The sequence below is a fragment of the Nyctereutes procyonoides genome, unplaced genomic scaffold, assembly GCF_905146905.1.
Source record: "Nyctereutes procyonoides isolate TBG_1078 unplaced genomic scaffold, NYPRO_anot_genome, whole genome shotgun sequence".
Taxonomy (NCBI): domain Eukaryota; kingdom Metazoa; phylum Chordata; class Mammalia; order Carnivora; family Canidae; genus Nyctereutes; species Nyctereutes procyonoides.
The window spans coordinates 80073732-80091497 of record NW_026575140.1 but is presented as its reverse complement, the minus strand read 5'-3'; the positions used below and the strand labels follow the sequence as shown (position 1 = coordinate 80091497).

The window sequence follows — 17766 nt, the reverse complement described above, 5'->3', positions numbered from 1 at the left end:
GGTCTTAGCAACCAGTCCGGGGAAGACAAGACCCGCTTTCAGCCGGCCCAGCACCCCCCTTCCCAGAGACCAGCCCAGATGGTTAAGACCAGATGGTTTCTTAAAATAGACAAAGTAGCTAAATTCCCGAAAAGGTAGAACCACCTGAGATGGTTGGCAAGGGAAGACCCTTCAGACGAAACAAGAGAACCGAGGAACGGAGCGGGGCGGCCAGGGCCGGAGCCCCAGAAAGCTCTGGGAGGGCAGGTGGGGCCCCCGTCTTTCTGACCTGCTGGGAGAGACAGGGGCAGGCCACGCACATCTAGAGGGGACCATGCTCCTGCATGGGACCAGGGCCGCAGGAGGACAGCTTTCGGGAGGGCCGACTAGGAAGCAGGAGGTGACAGGGGATGATAATCCCCCAAACCTAAGCAGCTCCAGCTGGGGTCACTCTGAACTCACAACATGCTGGCCCGAGGGACCACGACCCGGAGGTGCTGGGGGTCACGGCGCTGCCTGAACTGCCGTCATCAAGCCCTTCCGGCTGGAGCGTCTTCACCTCAGGATGACAAATCAGTGCTCTGGACTCCGATCCCTGCCTCTCTATCTGCTTTTCCTTTTTTGGATTTTGTTTTTCTTTTGGCTTCCTGGTAAAATTCCTTTTAAAAACATTCTAAGCCCCTTTGCCAGATGGATGGAGAGAAAGGGATGTGTGCACACTTAGGTCGCAGCGGCTGGAGGGGCCACAGCAGCCAGCGCTTGGGGGAGGGGACAGTGGGCATCCCCCCTGAGAGCCCAGGGCATTTACTGCACCTGGGGGTGAAGCCGTGGGAAAGAAAGAGCCCCAGGAAACCAGTGAGCGGCACAAGCTGTGTATGAGGGAGCAGTGGGTGCGATGGCATCCAGGGCCACATTTTTAAAAAAACAGTATGCCAGCAAACCAATGACATCTGGGTCTACCTGGCTGAGAGGTGTCTGTGTGCACAAGGGGGTCGGGGGGTCTGAAAAAAAAAGCCTGTTTTTCCTTCTTGGCTGGGGTTTCCCCTGTCAACTCCTTTCTTTGAGTTTTGCTTCATTTATTTATTTTAAAAATTCCTTTTGCAGATTTTTTTAAAATTTATTTGAGAGATGAGGGAGGAGCAGAGGGAGAGGCAGACAAGAGGATGCCCCACTGAGCAGGGAGGGAGCCTGGTGTGGGACTCTGTCTCAGTACCCCGAGATCGTGACCTGAGCCAGAATCAAGAGTCAGGTGCTTAATAGCTTGAGCACCCCCAAGAGCTGCTCTTTAAGTTTTAAAACAATTATGATTATTGTGAGGGGCCGATTTGCTTATAGGAGGGTAGACAGACCCTGAGGACACCAAGGGAGGGCCTGGCTTGGCTGTCTGAAGGTGGGACAGGTTTCTCGTTGTTGGTTATTTGGAAAGTCCTTCTGTCTTTTTTTTTTTAAGATTTTATTTATTCATTCATGAGAGACACACAGAGAGAGGCAGAGACATAGGCAGAGGGAGAAGCAGGCTCCCTGTGGGAACCCCGATGTGGGACTCGACCCCAGGACACTGGGATCACACCCTGAGTCAAAGGCAGATGCTCAACCACTGAGGCACCCAGGCGCCCCAAAAGTCCCTCTGGTTTTCACTGGGATAGGGTGGGCTTCAGCTCCCTGAGGAGGCAGGACAGGCCGGGATCCCTTGGCTCCTGTCCTCATCTAGTGCTTTTAATAGAGGGTCAAGAGGAAGTGGAAGCTACTCTGTGTGCCTTGATCTACACTCTCTTGAAGCTCCTTTCTTCCCCGCGTCCTGCACAAAACCAGACAAGCGGGCTCCAGGGCTCTGATCAGACTCCTTTTATTGTCTCTTTTACAAACGTGGTTCAGGTAGAAAGAGATGGAAAGGGAAGAGCTGGCTCTCTGGCTTCTAAGCATCATTGCAGGAGGGAAGAGACCCTCCCCCCTGCTCCTCTCTGCTCACCCCCATTTGCCAGGGGGAGGGGCTCCCATCCAAGGCTCCTGGCCCAGGGCCAAGCCCTTCCCCGTGGAATTCCAGGTATCCTTATCCAGGGTCATCTTGGTTCCTAGAGAGAGGAAGAGGCTGGTTTGCAAGGCCAGAAGCCAAGGCAAACAGGCTATGGGAGGGGACAGGCCTCTTCTCTCCTGACCTCACTCTCCTCTGGGGAGCCCAGGCTCCCCTATGTATTACCTTGTCTTCACTCTTTGTCACCTGTTCTCCAGGTGTCACCTGTTCCCCCTCACTCACTGGGTCCCCTCCTTTTGACACCTGCTCAGAAAGCCCTTCCTGTTCCCAGGCACCCACTCCTCGGCTCGCCTGCCCAGCCTTCTCCCCGTTGCTCGCATACCCTAGCCCGCACCTCTCCACATTTCTGTCCTGGCCTCTGGCTCTGGCTCCGGCTCCGGCTCCGACTCCGTCCAGGTCCCCGGGAGCCTCGAGAGCTGCCGGAGCCTCTCGAAGAGTTGCTGCCGGCTGTGGAACAGGTGTTGGGCCCCTGGCCCCGGGACAGGAAGCTCGGTCGGCTATAAGGGAGCCAGGCCTCTTCTGCAGCCCAAGAGAGAAGGGCCACGGCGCCCAGGCAGAGAGCAGGACATCACTGCCTGGCCACTGTCTGCCCACCCTGACCTCAGCCCCAGCTCTGGTGGAAGAGATTACGGGCATGGGGCTCAGTCCACCCTGGGTGCTCAGGAGAGACAAAATGCCCGTGACCTTGCCAGCACGGGACCTTGACATAACACAGGCTCAGAAACCCATGGGAGACCCAGAAAGAGCCTCAGGCAAGGAGAGTCAGAACACCCAGCCCCACTCTTCTCTCATCTGGGCTTCAGTCCTGGGAAATTACACAACTTGGGAACATCAGGGGATTCTTCCCACGGAGAACTACAGAGACAGGTGGAGGTTTTGATCAGATGCATGAACCCAGCTGATGGGGGGGGGGGGCTGGGTCGAAAGTTTCAGGTCTCTACTATGCTATTGGCTTCCACTCCCAACTTCTTGTGTAGCAGTGGCCGTCTGGCCTGCCCTGGCCCTCCTTACCATCCAGGTGGGGACCCCGCTGGGCCCCCAGGAGCCCAGCCTGCACCATTCTCTCCCCACTGCGCTCCCGCTCTCGTTCCAGGGAGGACATGCTGCCTGCTGCTCTCAGCCCTAAGGCCCAGCTCGTCTCTTCCTCTGGTGGTGGCAAGGGTGGTGGGGGCAAATCTGGGGAGAGACCTATTTTCAGCAGAGTCTCTCACTTCGCCTGATACCAATCTTTCTCCCACTCCTACTCCCCAGCATTGAAGGGGTGGGGAGGCTGTGACTGAACAGCCCAAGATTTGGGTTCATCTGCTCCCTCCTCCAGCCCCCAGAGCTCATCCTTGGCTTCCTGCCTGTTCCCTCTACTGTCACCAACTCTCAGGCCCAAGGCACCCTCACCGCCAGGACTGTGCTCCCGCCGGTAGGGAACAGCCTTGGGCTTCCGGATTCGGGCACGGGGCCCTTGAAGCGGAGGGGTCATCTCCCCAGGCACCTGCCGGGTTCTCCCTGTAGCATTAGGGGATTAGGGGATGGGGAGCAGAGCAGGTAAGAGAGAGGATCAGGAAAGGGGCTTGAGGATGAAGCTTGGTGGGGAGGGAGGGCAGTAGGGGGAGGTAGGGACAGGTTAAGTGTTCCACAGACTCACCTGGGGCACTGCTGGCTGTACTAGGGACAGGGCTGGGGTTGAGGTGATGGGAGGCTGTGGGGCCAGCACCCAGGCCAGCAGGCCTCCCTTCGTGGCTACTCAGAGTGGGCTGGGATACACTGAGAGGGGAACTTGGCCCCAGGGGCACCCTCCTGCAATGACATGAGGCCTCAGCATTTGTTCATTCAACGAACTCTAAGTGCCCACTACGTTCCAGGCACTGTGCTAGACACGTCGATGAATAAGGCACAGGGTGTCCCCCACAAGGCTCCAAAGCTAGTGAACTATGAGGAGAGCCATGTCTTTGAAATGCCCCAAGAAGCTTGCAGAGCCGCTCCCATGGAGAGACAGTCTGAAGGGAGTGAGAGACCCTGTCAGCCTTCATATTCCTTCCCAAGTCACACTTCCACTCTGACACGGCCATGAGACCTCTGGACCCCAGATTCATCCATCCGTCCATTCATCTATCTATCCAATCCCCCACGGAAGAGATATGCACCTAGGGCCAATAATGTGCCTCCCTACCTGGGCATCTGGTGGAGATGGGGGATGTCAGTGGGGGGCTGGGGAGGGTCAGGAGGTGAGGGGGTAAGAGTAGCTGTGGACTGCTGTCCATAGGAAGATGTGGGAGAGGGGGCTTCCCCTTGGGATGGAGGGACCAAGCACCCTCCAGTGGAGCTGGGCTCTGTCAGATGGCTCCTCTCAGACATTGGTGGGCACCACTCTTCTGGCTCTGAGCTGGGGACAAAGAGGAAGGAGAGTAGCGACGAGTGAGTAGCTTCCATACCTTCCCCTTGGCCTCCTGTTGCCCTCTTCCCCTCCTTTCCCAGCACCTCTGCCCTCCCCCTGCAGGAGACCCTCGGGTGGTGCCATCCGTTCAGGGCACCTACAGCAGGACACATCCTTACCTGCCTTCCAGATCTTCCTCAGGCCCCTCTAGGCAGCTCAGTTCACAGGAAGAGGGAGGTGGTGGCAGGGCTTCCGGCCAGTTGAGAGAGGGCATCTGCACAGCTTTTCCCAGAAGCTTTACTTTGCCTCCCCTGGCTCCTGAGAAGGGTAGGATGGGGACACCCCGAGATAAGAGGTAGATGAGAAATGTCAGAAGTGTTGGGCTGAGTCTCAGAGGAGAAGGCTAGAGGATATTCTTTGGGAATACTCTGCTCAGAACTAAAATGGGGGTGTTAGGGACTAGAGTCCTACCACTGTCCCCCTGGCTCCATTCTGGAGGAGCATATTGGCTCCAGGCGCCTGGGTCCCCCGAGGGATTTGGGGGGAACCCCCCGTGGAAGGTCTGCAGCTCCTCCCCAGCTGGATCAATGGTGCTGTAGACAGGACCCTCGGTAGGGGCGGCAGTGCCCCGGGCCGTCTGAGCCAGGTACAGGGAGATCCCTGCTTCTGAGGAGGAGAAAGAGGGAGGCCAGGGGGGGAGGCAAGGGGCAGAGGGCAGAGACAGAGAAATAGCGGACAACAGGAGGATGGAGGGCCAAAGGAGATCCCACCGGACCAGCTTCTCCCCCCCCCCCCCAACCTTACTTCCCAAGCCAGGGTAAAGGTTAGGCATGAGAGAAGCTCCCCCAACTCATATCCTCCCCAAGGACTGACCAACCTCAGGAAGACTGGCAATCCTCGGCTCCCTTCCGTTTGCCCCAGGAGGTGGAGAGAAGGGTGGCGGGGGGGCCAGGTGAGCCCCTGAGGGAATTAGAACTCCTCACCATTGTAATATCTGTCGTCTGGGTCAGGATTGCTGGGGCAGCAGCTCCCTCTGGGCTCCGGGGCTGAGGGGCTTCGAGATGGGTGGGGCCACGAGTCGGCTAGCCAAGGGTAGGGGGCGGGGCCGAGGCCCATGGGTGGCCTGAGGGAAAGCACCGGAACGCTGGGGACCCAGAGCCTGAAGGGGCCAGTGCATTTAAGGCTACTCGGGAGTTGTAGAACAGGAATGGGGAATTTGAGGGTGGCAGGTGGGAGATGGGCAGTGAGGCCTGGGGAGGAAGGAGAATGATCTCTTGATGGAGGGGAGTCATCCTCGGCAGATGAATTAAGAGGATTACCTGGAACTGGCTCCAGAGAGGCCCTCTGAGTGTGGGAAGGACACTGCGAATATGAGGGGGAGACTGAGAGAAGGACCCGTCCTCGGGGTCTGAACCCTACTGGAAAGGAGAGAGCTTACCTGCCGGTGTGTAGGCAAAGGAGGCTTCCGAAAAGGAATCCATGGGCGGAAGAGGAGGGTAAATGGAGAGAGGGTCAGAAATACCCCCATTCTTGTCCCCTTCTTGGCCCCAGGCCCAATTCCACCCCTCAGCCTGTACCCTGGACCAAGTTCATCAGAGTTGCTAGGAGCGGGACTCAAGCATCAGTGTTTTTCTAAAAGTTCCCCAAGTGATTCCTGTGTGTGGTCCAGGTGGGGAACCCCTGACCCAAGAGACCTCAGAATCTCTCCAGACACGCCCCTTACCGGAGAGTAAAAGAAATCCAGTCGCCCCTTTTCAGGCCCCCCCCCCAGCCTTCCCAGGCACACCCCGCCTCACAGTGTAACGCCCCGGATCCTGGCCGGGCCCCTTCGTGGGACTCGATCTCGGGTCTCCAGGATCACACCCTGGACTGAAGGCGGCGCTAAACCGCGGAGCCCCCCGGGCTGCCCGGCCGGGCCCTCTCTATACTGGGACGCACTGCAAGGCCCGCTGGCCCCTCGGGGCATCTCAGGGGACGATTCTGCCCCTCTCCCCTGACTCAGGTCCCCCCGCCAGTCCCCCCGGGCCCGCCGCCCCCTGCCGGAGGTTGCCCACCGCGCGTCCCTCGGGGGAGGGGGGTGGCGGGGCCGACCCGTCTCTGACCCGCCCCCAGGCCCAGCGGAGCGCCCCCCGTCCGGCGCTCCAGCGCCAGGGCCCCGCCCCCCCACCCCACGGCCCTCCTCTCGGGGTCCCAGCGCCCAGGGCGCCCCCGCGGCCCCGCTCACCCGTGTAGTGACTGAGCTCCTTGCGCTGCCTCCGGCGCCGGTAGAGGACGGCGCAGAGCGCGAGCAGCAGCGCCCCGCAGGCGGCCCCGCTGCCCGCCAGGAAGGCAGGCGCCCGCAGCACCCTGGCCAGGCGCTCCGCCAGCCCCGGGCGCACCTCGAGCCCGGGCTCCGACTCCGGCGGGGAGGCTGTGGGGGCCAGAGAGGTGAGCGGGCCGGGGCCGTGGGCCCGGGGCCAGGCGCCCCCAGACCCCCAGTGCCCCGGCCCGGCCCGCCCTCTCCCAGCTCGGGACTCACGCAGCTGCACCGACACCGGGGCGCTGGCCTCGCCCACGCCGGCGCTGGTGGCCGCCGCGACCCGGGTCCGGTAGAGAAGGCCGGGCAGCAGTCCCCGGAGCACGGCGGAGCGTGCCCAGCCTGCCGCGGACCGGTTGAGGTGGAAGCGGCTCTCATTGCCCAGGCACCAGATCTGGGGAGGCCGAGACCCGGGCTTAGAGAGGCTGAAAGGGGGTCCAGGCTCTGAACGGTAGAGGGGGCTGAGGCAGGCATCATTCAGCCTGGAGGGAACACGCTGAAACGTCTCTCCTCTCCCCCAACCTCGTCTCCAGCCCCAAAGCCAGTTCTAGGTTCCCTCCTCCCTGACCCTAGCCCCTAGGACCTCCCTCCTCCCGTCCCTTCTCCGGTCCCTTCTCAACCCCTGTACCTGGTATTCCTTGATCACCCCATTTTGCTGGGAGGGGAGGGGAGGTTCCCAGGACACCGTGACACTGCTGTTGCCTTCACCCCCCAAGGCCACTGTCACTCCCTGGGGGGGGCCACTGGGGGCTGGGCCCCGCGGTGGAGCATGGTGAGAAAGATAGTCATTGCCAGCTACCCCTCCTGCCCCAACCTTTCCCCTCCCAGGTATCACCTTTGGGAACTGAGGTATCAGGCATCCCTTCCTCCCACAACCGCCCCTTGCTCTTCCCATGCAAACTTCTATCTTCCCCCACTCCCTCTTTCCCGTTGTTTCCTCATCAACTCTTGCATCACTTCCCTTACCTTCCTCCGGAATGCTCCTGATCACAAAGGGACTTTCAGGCCCCAGCCCCTCCTGGCCTTGGGCTTGCACTTTGATCTGAATTTGGGTCCCTGGGGGAAGTCCTCTTAGCACAGTACTTTGCTGGCTTGGGGACTGTAGGTCCAGTACTGTCCAGCTTCCCCCATCAGAACCTGCTACCCTCCAAGACACCCGGAAACCTTGCACCAGCTGGACTGGGCCATCTACCTATAGCAGACAGGACAAAACATGCCAGAAGGAGAGACAGGGACCTCCAGGTCCCGGCCCTCCGCCACTCTCCCTGTCCTCCCCAGCCTCTCACCTCCCACTCTCCCGTACCCATTCCTGGAGGTCCCTATGGCCCCTATCATCATCCCTGCCCTTAACCTCGTTCCTATGCCCCACTCACAGTCCAGGACACCTGCAAGGTCCGGGGCCCAAGGACTACGGGCTCCTGCACATGCACAGCCACTTCAGCCAGCCCCCGCTGGCCTCTCCATGGGTCCTCCACTGGCCTGGATGGGTTGCTGTCTATTGGACCAAAAAGCCCACTCAGCAGGGGCCACCAGTGACAGGGAGTTAGACCACAAGTGTGCTAAGTGTGCTTGTATCCTACCCCCTCCACGTGTGTAGCTGCCCCCTCCACGCCCCCACCCCCGCAGACTGTACTACTTAGTAGCCCAGAGCCCACCCCAGGATCAGCAGGGCGCTGCTCAGGGGAATAGGTTCCAGAGGTGGGCCTGGGTGTCCAGCTAATATGAATCCACTTCCTGCATAACTACATATATACGCTTTAGAGACCTCAGTTCCTCATCTCTAACATGAAGATGAACCTTCCAAGGTCCCTTGTAGTCCTAATAAGCTACATTATCTGTGGGTAATAGGCTCAGAAGTGGGGAGCTTACTGAGATGACTGAATTTCCCTCTCTCCCCTCTTTTCTTGTCCTCCCAGTGAGGGGAGGCGTGACCTATTCTAGGCTGGGCTACCAGGAGAGACCCATAACAGCAGAAAGGAGGGGCCATGCTGCCATAGTTTGGGGGGAGGGGTGTTCTGCCGTGTTTTGTGTCATATCCATGAGCCAGGGACTCTGACCTTACTCACCCTGGGTGCGGATGGGCTCAGAGACAGGGCTGGGCTCACTGAGGCCCCAGGCTCCCACAGCTCGCACCAGAAACAGATAGATGGTGTTGGGCTGCAGACCACTGACCGTGTGCGTCTCCAGCTGCACACCATCTGCCACTGTCCGCCACGTGTTGCCAGCTGCTTGGCTGCAATAGGCATGGGGTGAAGAGTTGTCTGAGCCAGGGACCCCACAACCTGTCTACTCCTTCTCCTCCATTCTCTATGGCCCCCTACTATCTCCTCACCTTGGGAGAGGGAATTGACAAAACTCTCCCCACCACAGCAAAGACCCTAAGGACGTAAGATTCCCTTCTTTTGACTTTCCAGGTTTGCATTTAAAACTTTCTCCATACCTGAAGGCCTCTATCACATAAGAGGTGACTGTGGCCCCAGCCTGCGGGTTGGGCTTCCAGGTCAGGGTAATGCTGTTCTTGGTGATCTCAGTGACCACTGGCTGAGAGGGAGGCCCTGGAGGGGTACTGGGTTCTGTAGGGGGCTCTGGTGATACTCCCCAATCTTCTGCAGTGAGGAGATAATCTTTAAGTAGACGGACGGGAAAAGGATGACCCCCATGTAACCTGCCTCCTTCCCGGAGAAGCATGGAGCTGTGACAGTGGTGATGGTGAAGATGGGGACGTAGTTCACTAACCCCTACTCACCCCGCCTCCTAAGCCAGCTGCTCCATGTGGCCTCCCCCATGGAACTCTTGGCCACACAGCTGTAGAAACCCAGGTCCATCTCCTGCAGGAGAGGGTAGAGAACTGGCAAACTGGGAGTGGAGCAAGGTGGGGGGGGTGGAGGTGGGTATTCAGAAGGATGGGGAAGGCCTGGCACACTTTAGGTGGTCTAAGAGAACAGAGTAGAAATGGAATCAGTCCCAGCGGGTATGTCCACGATTTGGGCATGTGGACTGCGTGGCCCCTCTCAGATACTCAGGCCCCAGGGGTGAGGCTCACCTGCACGCTGGCGATGTACAGCGTACCATTGGCCATTAGGTTGAGCTGGAGGTCATCACCCTGCAGCCACTGCCCATCCTTCTTCCATCGGACACTCGGTTGAGGGTTCCCGGTCACTCTGCATGGCAGCCACACAGGGGAGCCAAGTGCCAGAGTCTGATTGGCTGGTCCCTGGAGGATGATAGGAGGCAGCCCATCCAAGGAGGAGGCTGGGAGAGGAAGAAGTTCAGCACCTCAGGAGAGGATCCTGGGTCCAGGCAACCAGCCCCTTGTCTTCCTTCTCTGATCTGTCACTCCTCCTCCCCCAGAGACTGGAGGGGCCTCAATAACCATCTGTAGTCTCTGCCCGGGACCAGCCATCTACTAATGGCTTCTGTAGCCGAGTTCCAAACTTCAAGGCCATGTCTCAGGAACACACTCCTCCCCTTGGAGACATCTTATATAGAATCCAAGAGAAGCAGATATCTTCAAGCCATTATGTCCTTCCAGACCATGGGTCCGGGCACCTCCATGAGCACCTACCTCTTTTTACCTCCAGCAGGGCCTTAGCCAGGACGCTCCCAGCCACACTAACGGCCTGACACACGTAGTAGCCGGCATCCCCACTCTGCACATCCGTAATGTTGAGCTGGCCTCTGGGAGACACAGAGAAGCGCCCCTTGGGCTGAAGCGGCTGGCTGGGGAAAAGTAGAACCTGGGGACAGAACAAGGAACCAAAGGTAGAGAATGAGCAGGAATTTGGCAGAGAGAAAGGTCCCTGTTCCCATCAACCCCAGAATTCAGAGAATTCCTAAGGCTCTAGTTCCTACTCTGTCCCCACAACTGCCAGTTATCTGACCTTGGGTAAACCAGTTAGATCTACTCACAAAAATATGGACATTCTCTTAGATGATTTGTGGGTTCACTTCCCAGCTTTGTGACTTACGAGTTGGGCAACTCTGAGCAAGCTCTTTAACCTTCCTGGGCCCAAATCCCTCCAAATTTGACTCTTAGCGGACAGTTATGAGGATTAAATGAGTAATCGTGAAAATCCTTTAATGCATTGTGTGATAAAGGTTTAAGATTCCCCTCCCCCCCGTCTTTCTGGTTTTATGTTACATAGATACATAGGAGGTGGGGAAAGGGGTTTGGGTTACAGGTAAAGGGCACCTGGCTGATCCCCTGATGCATACCTACTCCCATCCTCTACTATCATCACCATTTTTATTCATTTGAGAATCTAGTTGAGATACAGCAATCCCAGATGCTAGAGAAGATTGGAAAATTGTGGCTGTGGATTTGGAATGAGGTAGTGGGAGAACTGGTTTTCCAGTGGGGTAGGGTCAGTCAGACTTATTTTTATTATACTGACCCAGTTTCCTAGTGGTGAAATTCCCACCCTTCCCATAGGAGGAGGTACTCTTCTTGGAACCTCATTACTGTTCATGTGGGTATTCAGGACTTTTTTGCCAAGGGGGTGACTGCGCGCTCCCCCTGGTGGGAGTCCCTTGTAAGTAGATGAGCAACTCGCTGTACCCTGAACCGCATTGGTACAGTCAGTACACACTTTGCAGAGCAGCATATTAAAACCCAAGCCCCGGGTGTCTGGGAGAGGAGGCGTCCAACTGGATTCGCTACATCTTCAGGACAGTCTTGCCTAAAATAGAAGGAGTCTCCAGGGAATTACCATACAGGACTGTTTCCTTCCACCTAAACCTATTAGCATCATTTCCCTTCCAAGTGTTCAATATGTCCCAGGCCTTTTACACTCGTTATCTTATTTAAGCCTCCCAAATAACCTGCAGCAGTTTCTGGGAGGACCAAAGGTACCGAGACGAGACCTCGGAGAGAAGTCTGCAGAATGTAGAAGGAGGGAGGCTAAGACCCAGAGGGGAAGCTCGTAGGAAGGCCCACGGAGCTGGCCACCTACCTGACTTCCCTCCTTCTGCCAGAAGATGGCAGGTGGGGGGTTTCCTTTGGTCTCGCATTGGAAAGCCACGCTCTCTCCAGGAGCTGCCATCTGGTCCTGCGGCTGGGTCACCAGCTGGGGCGGGACTGGGAAGGGGGAGGCGATAAAGGGACAGGGAGTCAGGGCACTCAGAAGGGAGACTGAGGGAACAGGAGAGAGAAGCCCAAGCTTGGCTTAAGGAGGAGCAGATATCCAACTCCTGTTCAAGCCTGCTCAGCTTTCTCCTCCTTTCTCTCCTAAATGCCTCGAGCGACCCACCCATACCTCCCACTCTGTCCTTTCTCCCTCGTTCTCCTCTTCACCCCACCCACCCTCCATGCCCTCAGCTCATTCTTGGTCTGGCAGTCCCAGGAGGGGGCGCTCACCGTGAACACTGAGGGAACCAGATGCTTCGGCGCGGCCCACGCTGTTCTCAGCCACACAGGTGTAGGTCCCCTCGTCGGCGGCAGTCACGTGCCCGATCCAAAGGCTGTGGTCACTCCGGATCTCATACCTGCTCCACTCCCCACCCCCAGGCTGGGTTGGCCACAGCTAGAGACCCCTTCTCTCTCCCCCAGGATGGACACCAGGATTGGGACACATAAAGACAAGGCAGGCCTCAACAGCAACAGAAGCTGGTATCCACCGACCCGTGAAAGGAGATGGAGGCTAGGTAGGGTCTGGATTTCCTTGTGTTGTCAAGTGAGAGGGTGTCTGCTGTCCAGTTTTAGAGGGCAGGGTATGCTCTTGAGCTGGTTGGGTCTCCTTACAGGCAGGAGGAAGGGGATTCTCACCTGCCAGTGGGCAGTTCCCCATCCTCCTTGCGCCAGCGTAGACGGGGTGGGGGATCTCCCTGCACCTCACATGGGAAATCCACGGGGGCATCTGCCAGGACCACCTGGTTGACTGGTCTACGCAGGAATGAGGGCCGCTCTATGGAGCGGGAGTGAGTGTACCATCAGGGGATCTGCATGGCTTCTCACTGCCCGGGCTGCACACCCCCAAAACCCCCAAGCTCCCTGTGCCTACCCAGTACCACAAGTTCAGCTGCCCCACTCTCCCGTTCTCCTGCCATGTTGGAGGCCACGCACACATACATCCCCGCATCACTCTTGAGTGTATGTGACATCATCAGCTTCCCTCCACGAATCTGCAGGGTAATAATGGTAACTTTGGTCTGTTGTAACCATCAAAGCATATTCATTTATTTGATCCTCCCAGGAAGCCAATGAAGCCTAGTGACGTTGACCCACTTATCAGATAAAGAATCCTTAAGTGATCTGCCCAAGGTGGGGACTCGGGTCTACATTTTGTTCCCACAGCCCAACCCACCTGCCACGAGTTCCCGGGGCACCTTGCTCCCCACCTATTTTATACCAGTTTCATCCTATCCATCCTTTTCCCTCAGTAGAGAGCTGACTCTCAGTCTCTGATGAGCTAATGCACTGACCTTAAATCTCCTGCCTTATCACATCCAAGACATTATTTCCTGACCCTCCAAGACCCTTAGATTCACTCCTTCCTCCTTTGAGACATGCCTAACCCCCTACCCTATGGCCCTGCCCCCTAATGATGGCCCTGTACCGGTTAGATCCCCAGCTATGGCACCACTCCTGACCGTGATCCTTCCCTCCTCCTCTCTGAGTCTTGCACTGTCCTTCTTCCAGGACACGGAAGGCTCCGGGTGGCCACGGGGGGGCACGCATTCCATCACCGCTGGCTCACCCACTGCCACCACCACGTTTCCAGGAGACTGCCGGAAATCATCACGGAGGACTGGAGAGACAGATGAACAGGGACAGAGACAGAGACAAAGAGAATGAGAATGAATGGCCAGGAGACTAAACGAATAACTGGGTTAGGACACCAGGAAAGTTTTTGGGGAGGGGTGTATCATCACAGACCCGAAGTCTTCCCCAGGTGCAAAAATACCAGGCCTGCTTCCTCCTGTGACCTTAGACACCAAAGGTCACCGTCCCAAAAAGATGGGGGCTGGTTCTAGATCGGGTTACCTGGTGCCCTCCAACCAGAGGACAACGTGACTCTCACCCGCCACTTCCAGCGAGGCATTTCTGCTGGCCGCTGCCCCCAGGTAGTTGCGCGCCACGCAAGTGTAGACACCCTCGTCGGGGCGCGCGCGGCGCCCGTGCACGATGCGGGGGAAGAAGAGGGCTCCGCTGGGCAGCAGCAGGCGGTGCGCGCGCGGGTCCTCGCGCGCAGTGGCCACCCGCGCCCCGTTCTTGTACCACTCGATGTTGGGCCGGGGCCGGCCCTCCGCGCGGCAGGGCAGCGTGGCCGGCTCGCCCCGGGACACCAGCAGATCTGGCGGCTGCTCCACGATGCGCGGCATCGCGTCCTCCGGCTCGACCCTTGACGCTGAGGGTAGCGGGGTTGGCACAGAGCATTTAGACCTCGGGAGGTTAGAGGGGAGGCTCCAGAGAGAAACACAACCCTACCTGCCCGCCCTGACCCCTTTCCCTCTGTAGGGTCCATTCTCTCTCTGAGCAGACGCCCTCTCCCCCTTCTTAGGCTGGAAAGGTTATGCCTCCAGATTGACAGATCCGGAGAGGAATCAGGACGCGCGCTCCTAGGCCGGCTTTCTAGGCTGCCTAGAGACACCAGCCTTCTCTCTGGCCAAGGTTAAGTGGAGAGTGACTGGGCCTTGTCTGGGCAAGTAGACCACCCCTCGAGGCCTTGGTATTCAATCTCCCACACTGGCTGGTTTGCAGATTGTCCTTGCTGCCTGAAGCGGTGCACCAGAGCCAACACGTGGTCCTTGGCCTCTGCATGGTGCTGGGCCAGCAAAATGGAGAGCGTGGGCCAGCCTGGAGTCTCTTAGGAAAGGTAAGGCGAGAGTGATCCGACTGGAATGTGGGACCAGGAGAGGTTCTCAACCTGGAGTCCATGAATGGACACACAGCCTTTTGTTGTTGTTGTTGTTAATTTATTTTTTATCTCATTTTTTAAATTAAATAATCTTTATGCTCAACACTGGGCTCAAACTCACGACCCAGAGATCAAGAGTCTCATGCTCTGTGGACTGAGCCAGCCAGGTGGCCCTCTTACTGGGCCGCAGACTGACTTACTGACTCCGCAGACAATCATGCTGGAAGAACCCGTGAAGTCACAGAAATTAATGAAAGTGGTAATGGAAATGTGAGTGATGCTCCTTTTCTAAGAGGTGCAGAGCTGTCCACAGATTTTCTACGGGTTGCCTTAGCCGAGAAAGACTAAGAATCACTAACTAGGAAGGGGGTTCCTCTCCTTCCTTTGTTTCATCGGATGCGTTCACCTGAGTGTTCTGTTCCTGCCTCTCACTTGGCCTACAGACTCCTGCCGGCTTCATCTACTGCAGTTGCTTTGGGATCCGGGATCCCGGAGCCCTTTAGGCTCAGACACTCCCAACTTCGTCCGAAGTGGGTCTGTAACCGGCGGCAGCCAGTAGGCGCCGCTGCTGCCTCGCATAATTTGGCGTCCTGCACTAACCAGAACTACCCCTGCTTCTGTTCTCCGCCTTACCCTTCCCCCGCCCGCGCCCCTCTGGATCTGTTCCAAAATCCTCCGGGATCTCTAGCTCCTGGCCTCCGTGTGGGATTGGGCTTCATTCCCCCATCCCTACTCTTAGAAGCTCCTATGGAGACAAAGCTGGAAGGGGTGCCCCATGCTGACATTCTTGGGGAGAGTTTATTTAACTGGCTGGGACAGGATCAGTTTCCCTCCTACTTAGGGAGGGGAGTGATTTTTCTCAATTTCCTTCCATACCAATGGAAATCTCTGCTTGTCACCTGTCTCCACTCCTGAATCCCATCCCAGTCCCAGTTGAGGCAGAGCCGACACGAGAGCAACTGAGAACTCAGGGACTGTCTTGGAACCGGGTAGGGCTGGGAATCTCAGATCTGACACTTCCTGGCTGTACGAACTTGGGCATATTATGGAGCTCGTCTGAGTCTCAGTTTGTTTTAAATATGGGAGCAGTGAAGGTTGTTGCAAGACCATAATATATGGAAAGCACTTGGGGGAAGGCTCAATAAATATGGTAATTCCCTGATTACTTAGGGCCTCTTCTTCCCTAGCCCACCTGACCTTATCAGATTCTATTAGGACCCAGTATCCCTTTCTCCCCCATTGCATAACCTTAGGATGTGATGGAAATAGATTCATTATTGTTAAGCTCTGTGTTGCCTTTGTGACCACTGTAGTACTTTTCATATTCTGTAAATTTGTCTCCTTGGTTGCAAAATGTGGCCATCAATGCCATCCCTAATACCTCCTTAACGTTTTCAGGCATAAATGAGACAGTGAATAGTGAAAACTGAGCGCTGGGGGAGCAGAGGTGTGTCTGCGCGGTGGGTGAGAAGCGCTCTGTGCTTAATCTCCTGGGAACCCAAAGGAGGGCCAGGAATTTGGAGACACCCAGCTCGTTTGCCACCTCCTCCGTCCCTGCCCCCTCATACATACCACACCCTTCTGGTCCCCCTAATTCCTGTAGACACAGCTGCAGGCGCCCTTTCCCTGGAATTTCTTCCCTGTCATTCCCGGTCTCAGGAGATGCTCCGACAGCAGCTAATGAATAGCTAATGATCATGCTAATGAAGTTCTGGGGCTCCTCCCCAGCACCTGGACTACCCCTCACACGTGCACATGGCCTAGGTCTCCTTTTTGGTCATCTTTGAGTTTCCAGGACCGTGCTGTCCCTAGATCGAGTGGGTGGATGTTAAGGGATGGGGACGGGAGGAAGCAGAGGGGACACGGGCAGAGGGGTCCGGGAGAGCGGGATTCCCGGCGCGGCCGACAGGGGGCGCGATCGGGCCTCTCCGCGCACCGGGGAGGGCCTGGGGAGCTGGGGGACGGCGCGCTGTCCCAGTCATTTATTAATCACCGTAATTAGCGTTAACGACCTCGCCGCCGCACTTCTGCCGCGTGGGCCGGCTGTGAGCTCCGCCTCTGCGGGGCAAACTTCTAAGTTTCCCTAAAACGGGCTCCGCTTCTGTGGCCCCTGTCGCAAACGCATCCCACGCTCTAGCCTCCTCACTCTAGTCCGAAGTGAGTTCTTGGGAAACGCGGGGTCCCGAAGGAAAACCTGCAGGCCGGCCGGGTCACGAGAGGCGCGGCTTGGCCCGGGCCCGCCGGCGACCTCGTTCCCTCCGCGGCGCCCCGGGCCGGGGGCCCCGCCTCCCTCGGCTCCGTGCTCGCGCATCACCCGCCGGGTTCTCCTCGCTGGGGGTGGCCGTGGGGGTCGGCTGGGCAGATCTTCCGCCGATACCCCCCCTCGGGCGCTCGAAGCCCCAGGTTATCCCATGATCGGTCCCCGCCCTCCCCAGGAGGCACAGGGAGGCGCCCCTCGGTCCCCGATCTCGAGGCGCGAGTGCTTCGGCCTCCCCCTCCACGCCGCCCTCCCACCTTACCCCATCCCTGGATCCGACGTCCCCGCGGGGCAGGGTCTTACCGTTGAAAGAGGGATCGCCGGGGGGCAGCAGGCTGTGGTTGAGCGCCGCCACCGAGGAGTTGAAGCCGAAGAGCAGGTCGCTGGAGTTGGAGATGTCCCCCGCCAGGGAGTCCGCGAACAAGTTCATCTGCAGCAGTGTCTTCAGCAGGTAGCGCAGCATGGCGCGACCCAGCCGGGACCGGGGCGGGGGGCTCGGGGCCCAGCCCCTGGGTCTGGGACCCGCGGGCCGGGAGCCGGACGCCCCTCCGCAGCCTCTGCGCGCTGCCCCAGCCACGGTGCCGCTCTCCGGCCGGCGCGCCTGGGTACGGTGCGTGCCTCCGCGCGCCCTCCTCCTTCCCCGTCCTTCTCTCCACCCCCCAGTGCCGGGGTCCCCTGGGAGCTGGGCGGACGGAAAGCAGGTGCCACGCCGATCACGGCGTAATTAAGGGATTAATCCGCCTGCCTCCACCCTCCCGTCCCCACCCCGATGGCCACTAGCAGGGCCAGAGACGAGTCGCGCAGAGCGCGAGTTGCAGTCCCCGCCCCGCGCCCGGTGTCCGGGGTCGGGGTCTGGACGCGGCGGGACAGAGTTTCCCTCCCTTCTCAAAGCAGCCAAGAGGAGGGATGGGAGGCTCTGTCGGACTCTGCCCTTCAGACTGACTTCAAAACAGGAATCCCGTCTCTTTTTTCCGCGCC

The 17766-nt window shown here is 58.1% G+C and overlaps 1 protein-coding gene across 1 annotated transcript; it reads right to left on the bottom strand.

Annotated features, from left to right (window-relative positions):
* Positions 1-1741: 1741 nt before the first annotated feature.
* On the bottom strand, positions 1742-17251 carry ROBO3 (roundabout guidance receptor 3). Its single transcript, XM_055306221.1, has 28 exons — positions 17092-17251; positions 13695-14021; positions 13264-13421; positions 12675-12795; positions 12440-12578; positions 12032-12159; positions 11628-11752; positions 10241-10412; positions 9719-9927; positions 9422-9503; positions 9116-9281; positions 8742-8908; positions 8049-8170; positions 7642-7867; positions 7304-7425; positions 6898-7069; positions 6604-6789; positions 5818-5841; positions 5699-5741; positions 5363-5502; positions 4851-5045; positions 4559-4697; positions 4176-4388; positions 3651-3802; positions 3404-3511; positions 3023-3187; positions 2346-2530; positions 1742-2051 (listed from the first exon to the last, which is right to left on the bottom strand). Exons 1-28 carry the CDS (start codon positions 17249-17251, stop codon positions 2040-2042), a joined length of 4158 nt encoding a protein of 1385 aa, XP_055162196.1. The 3' UTR covers positions 1742-2039.
* Positions 17252-17766: the final 515 nt, after the last annotated feature.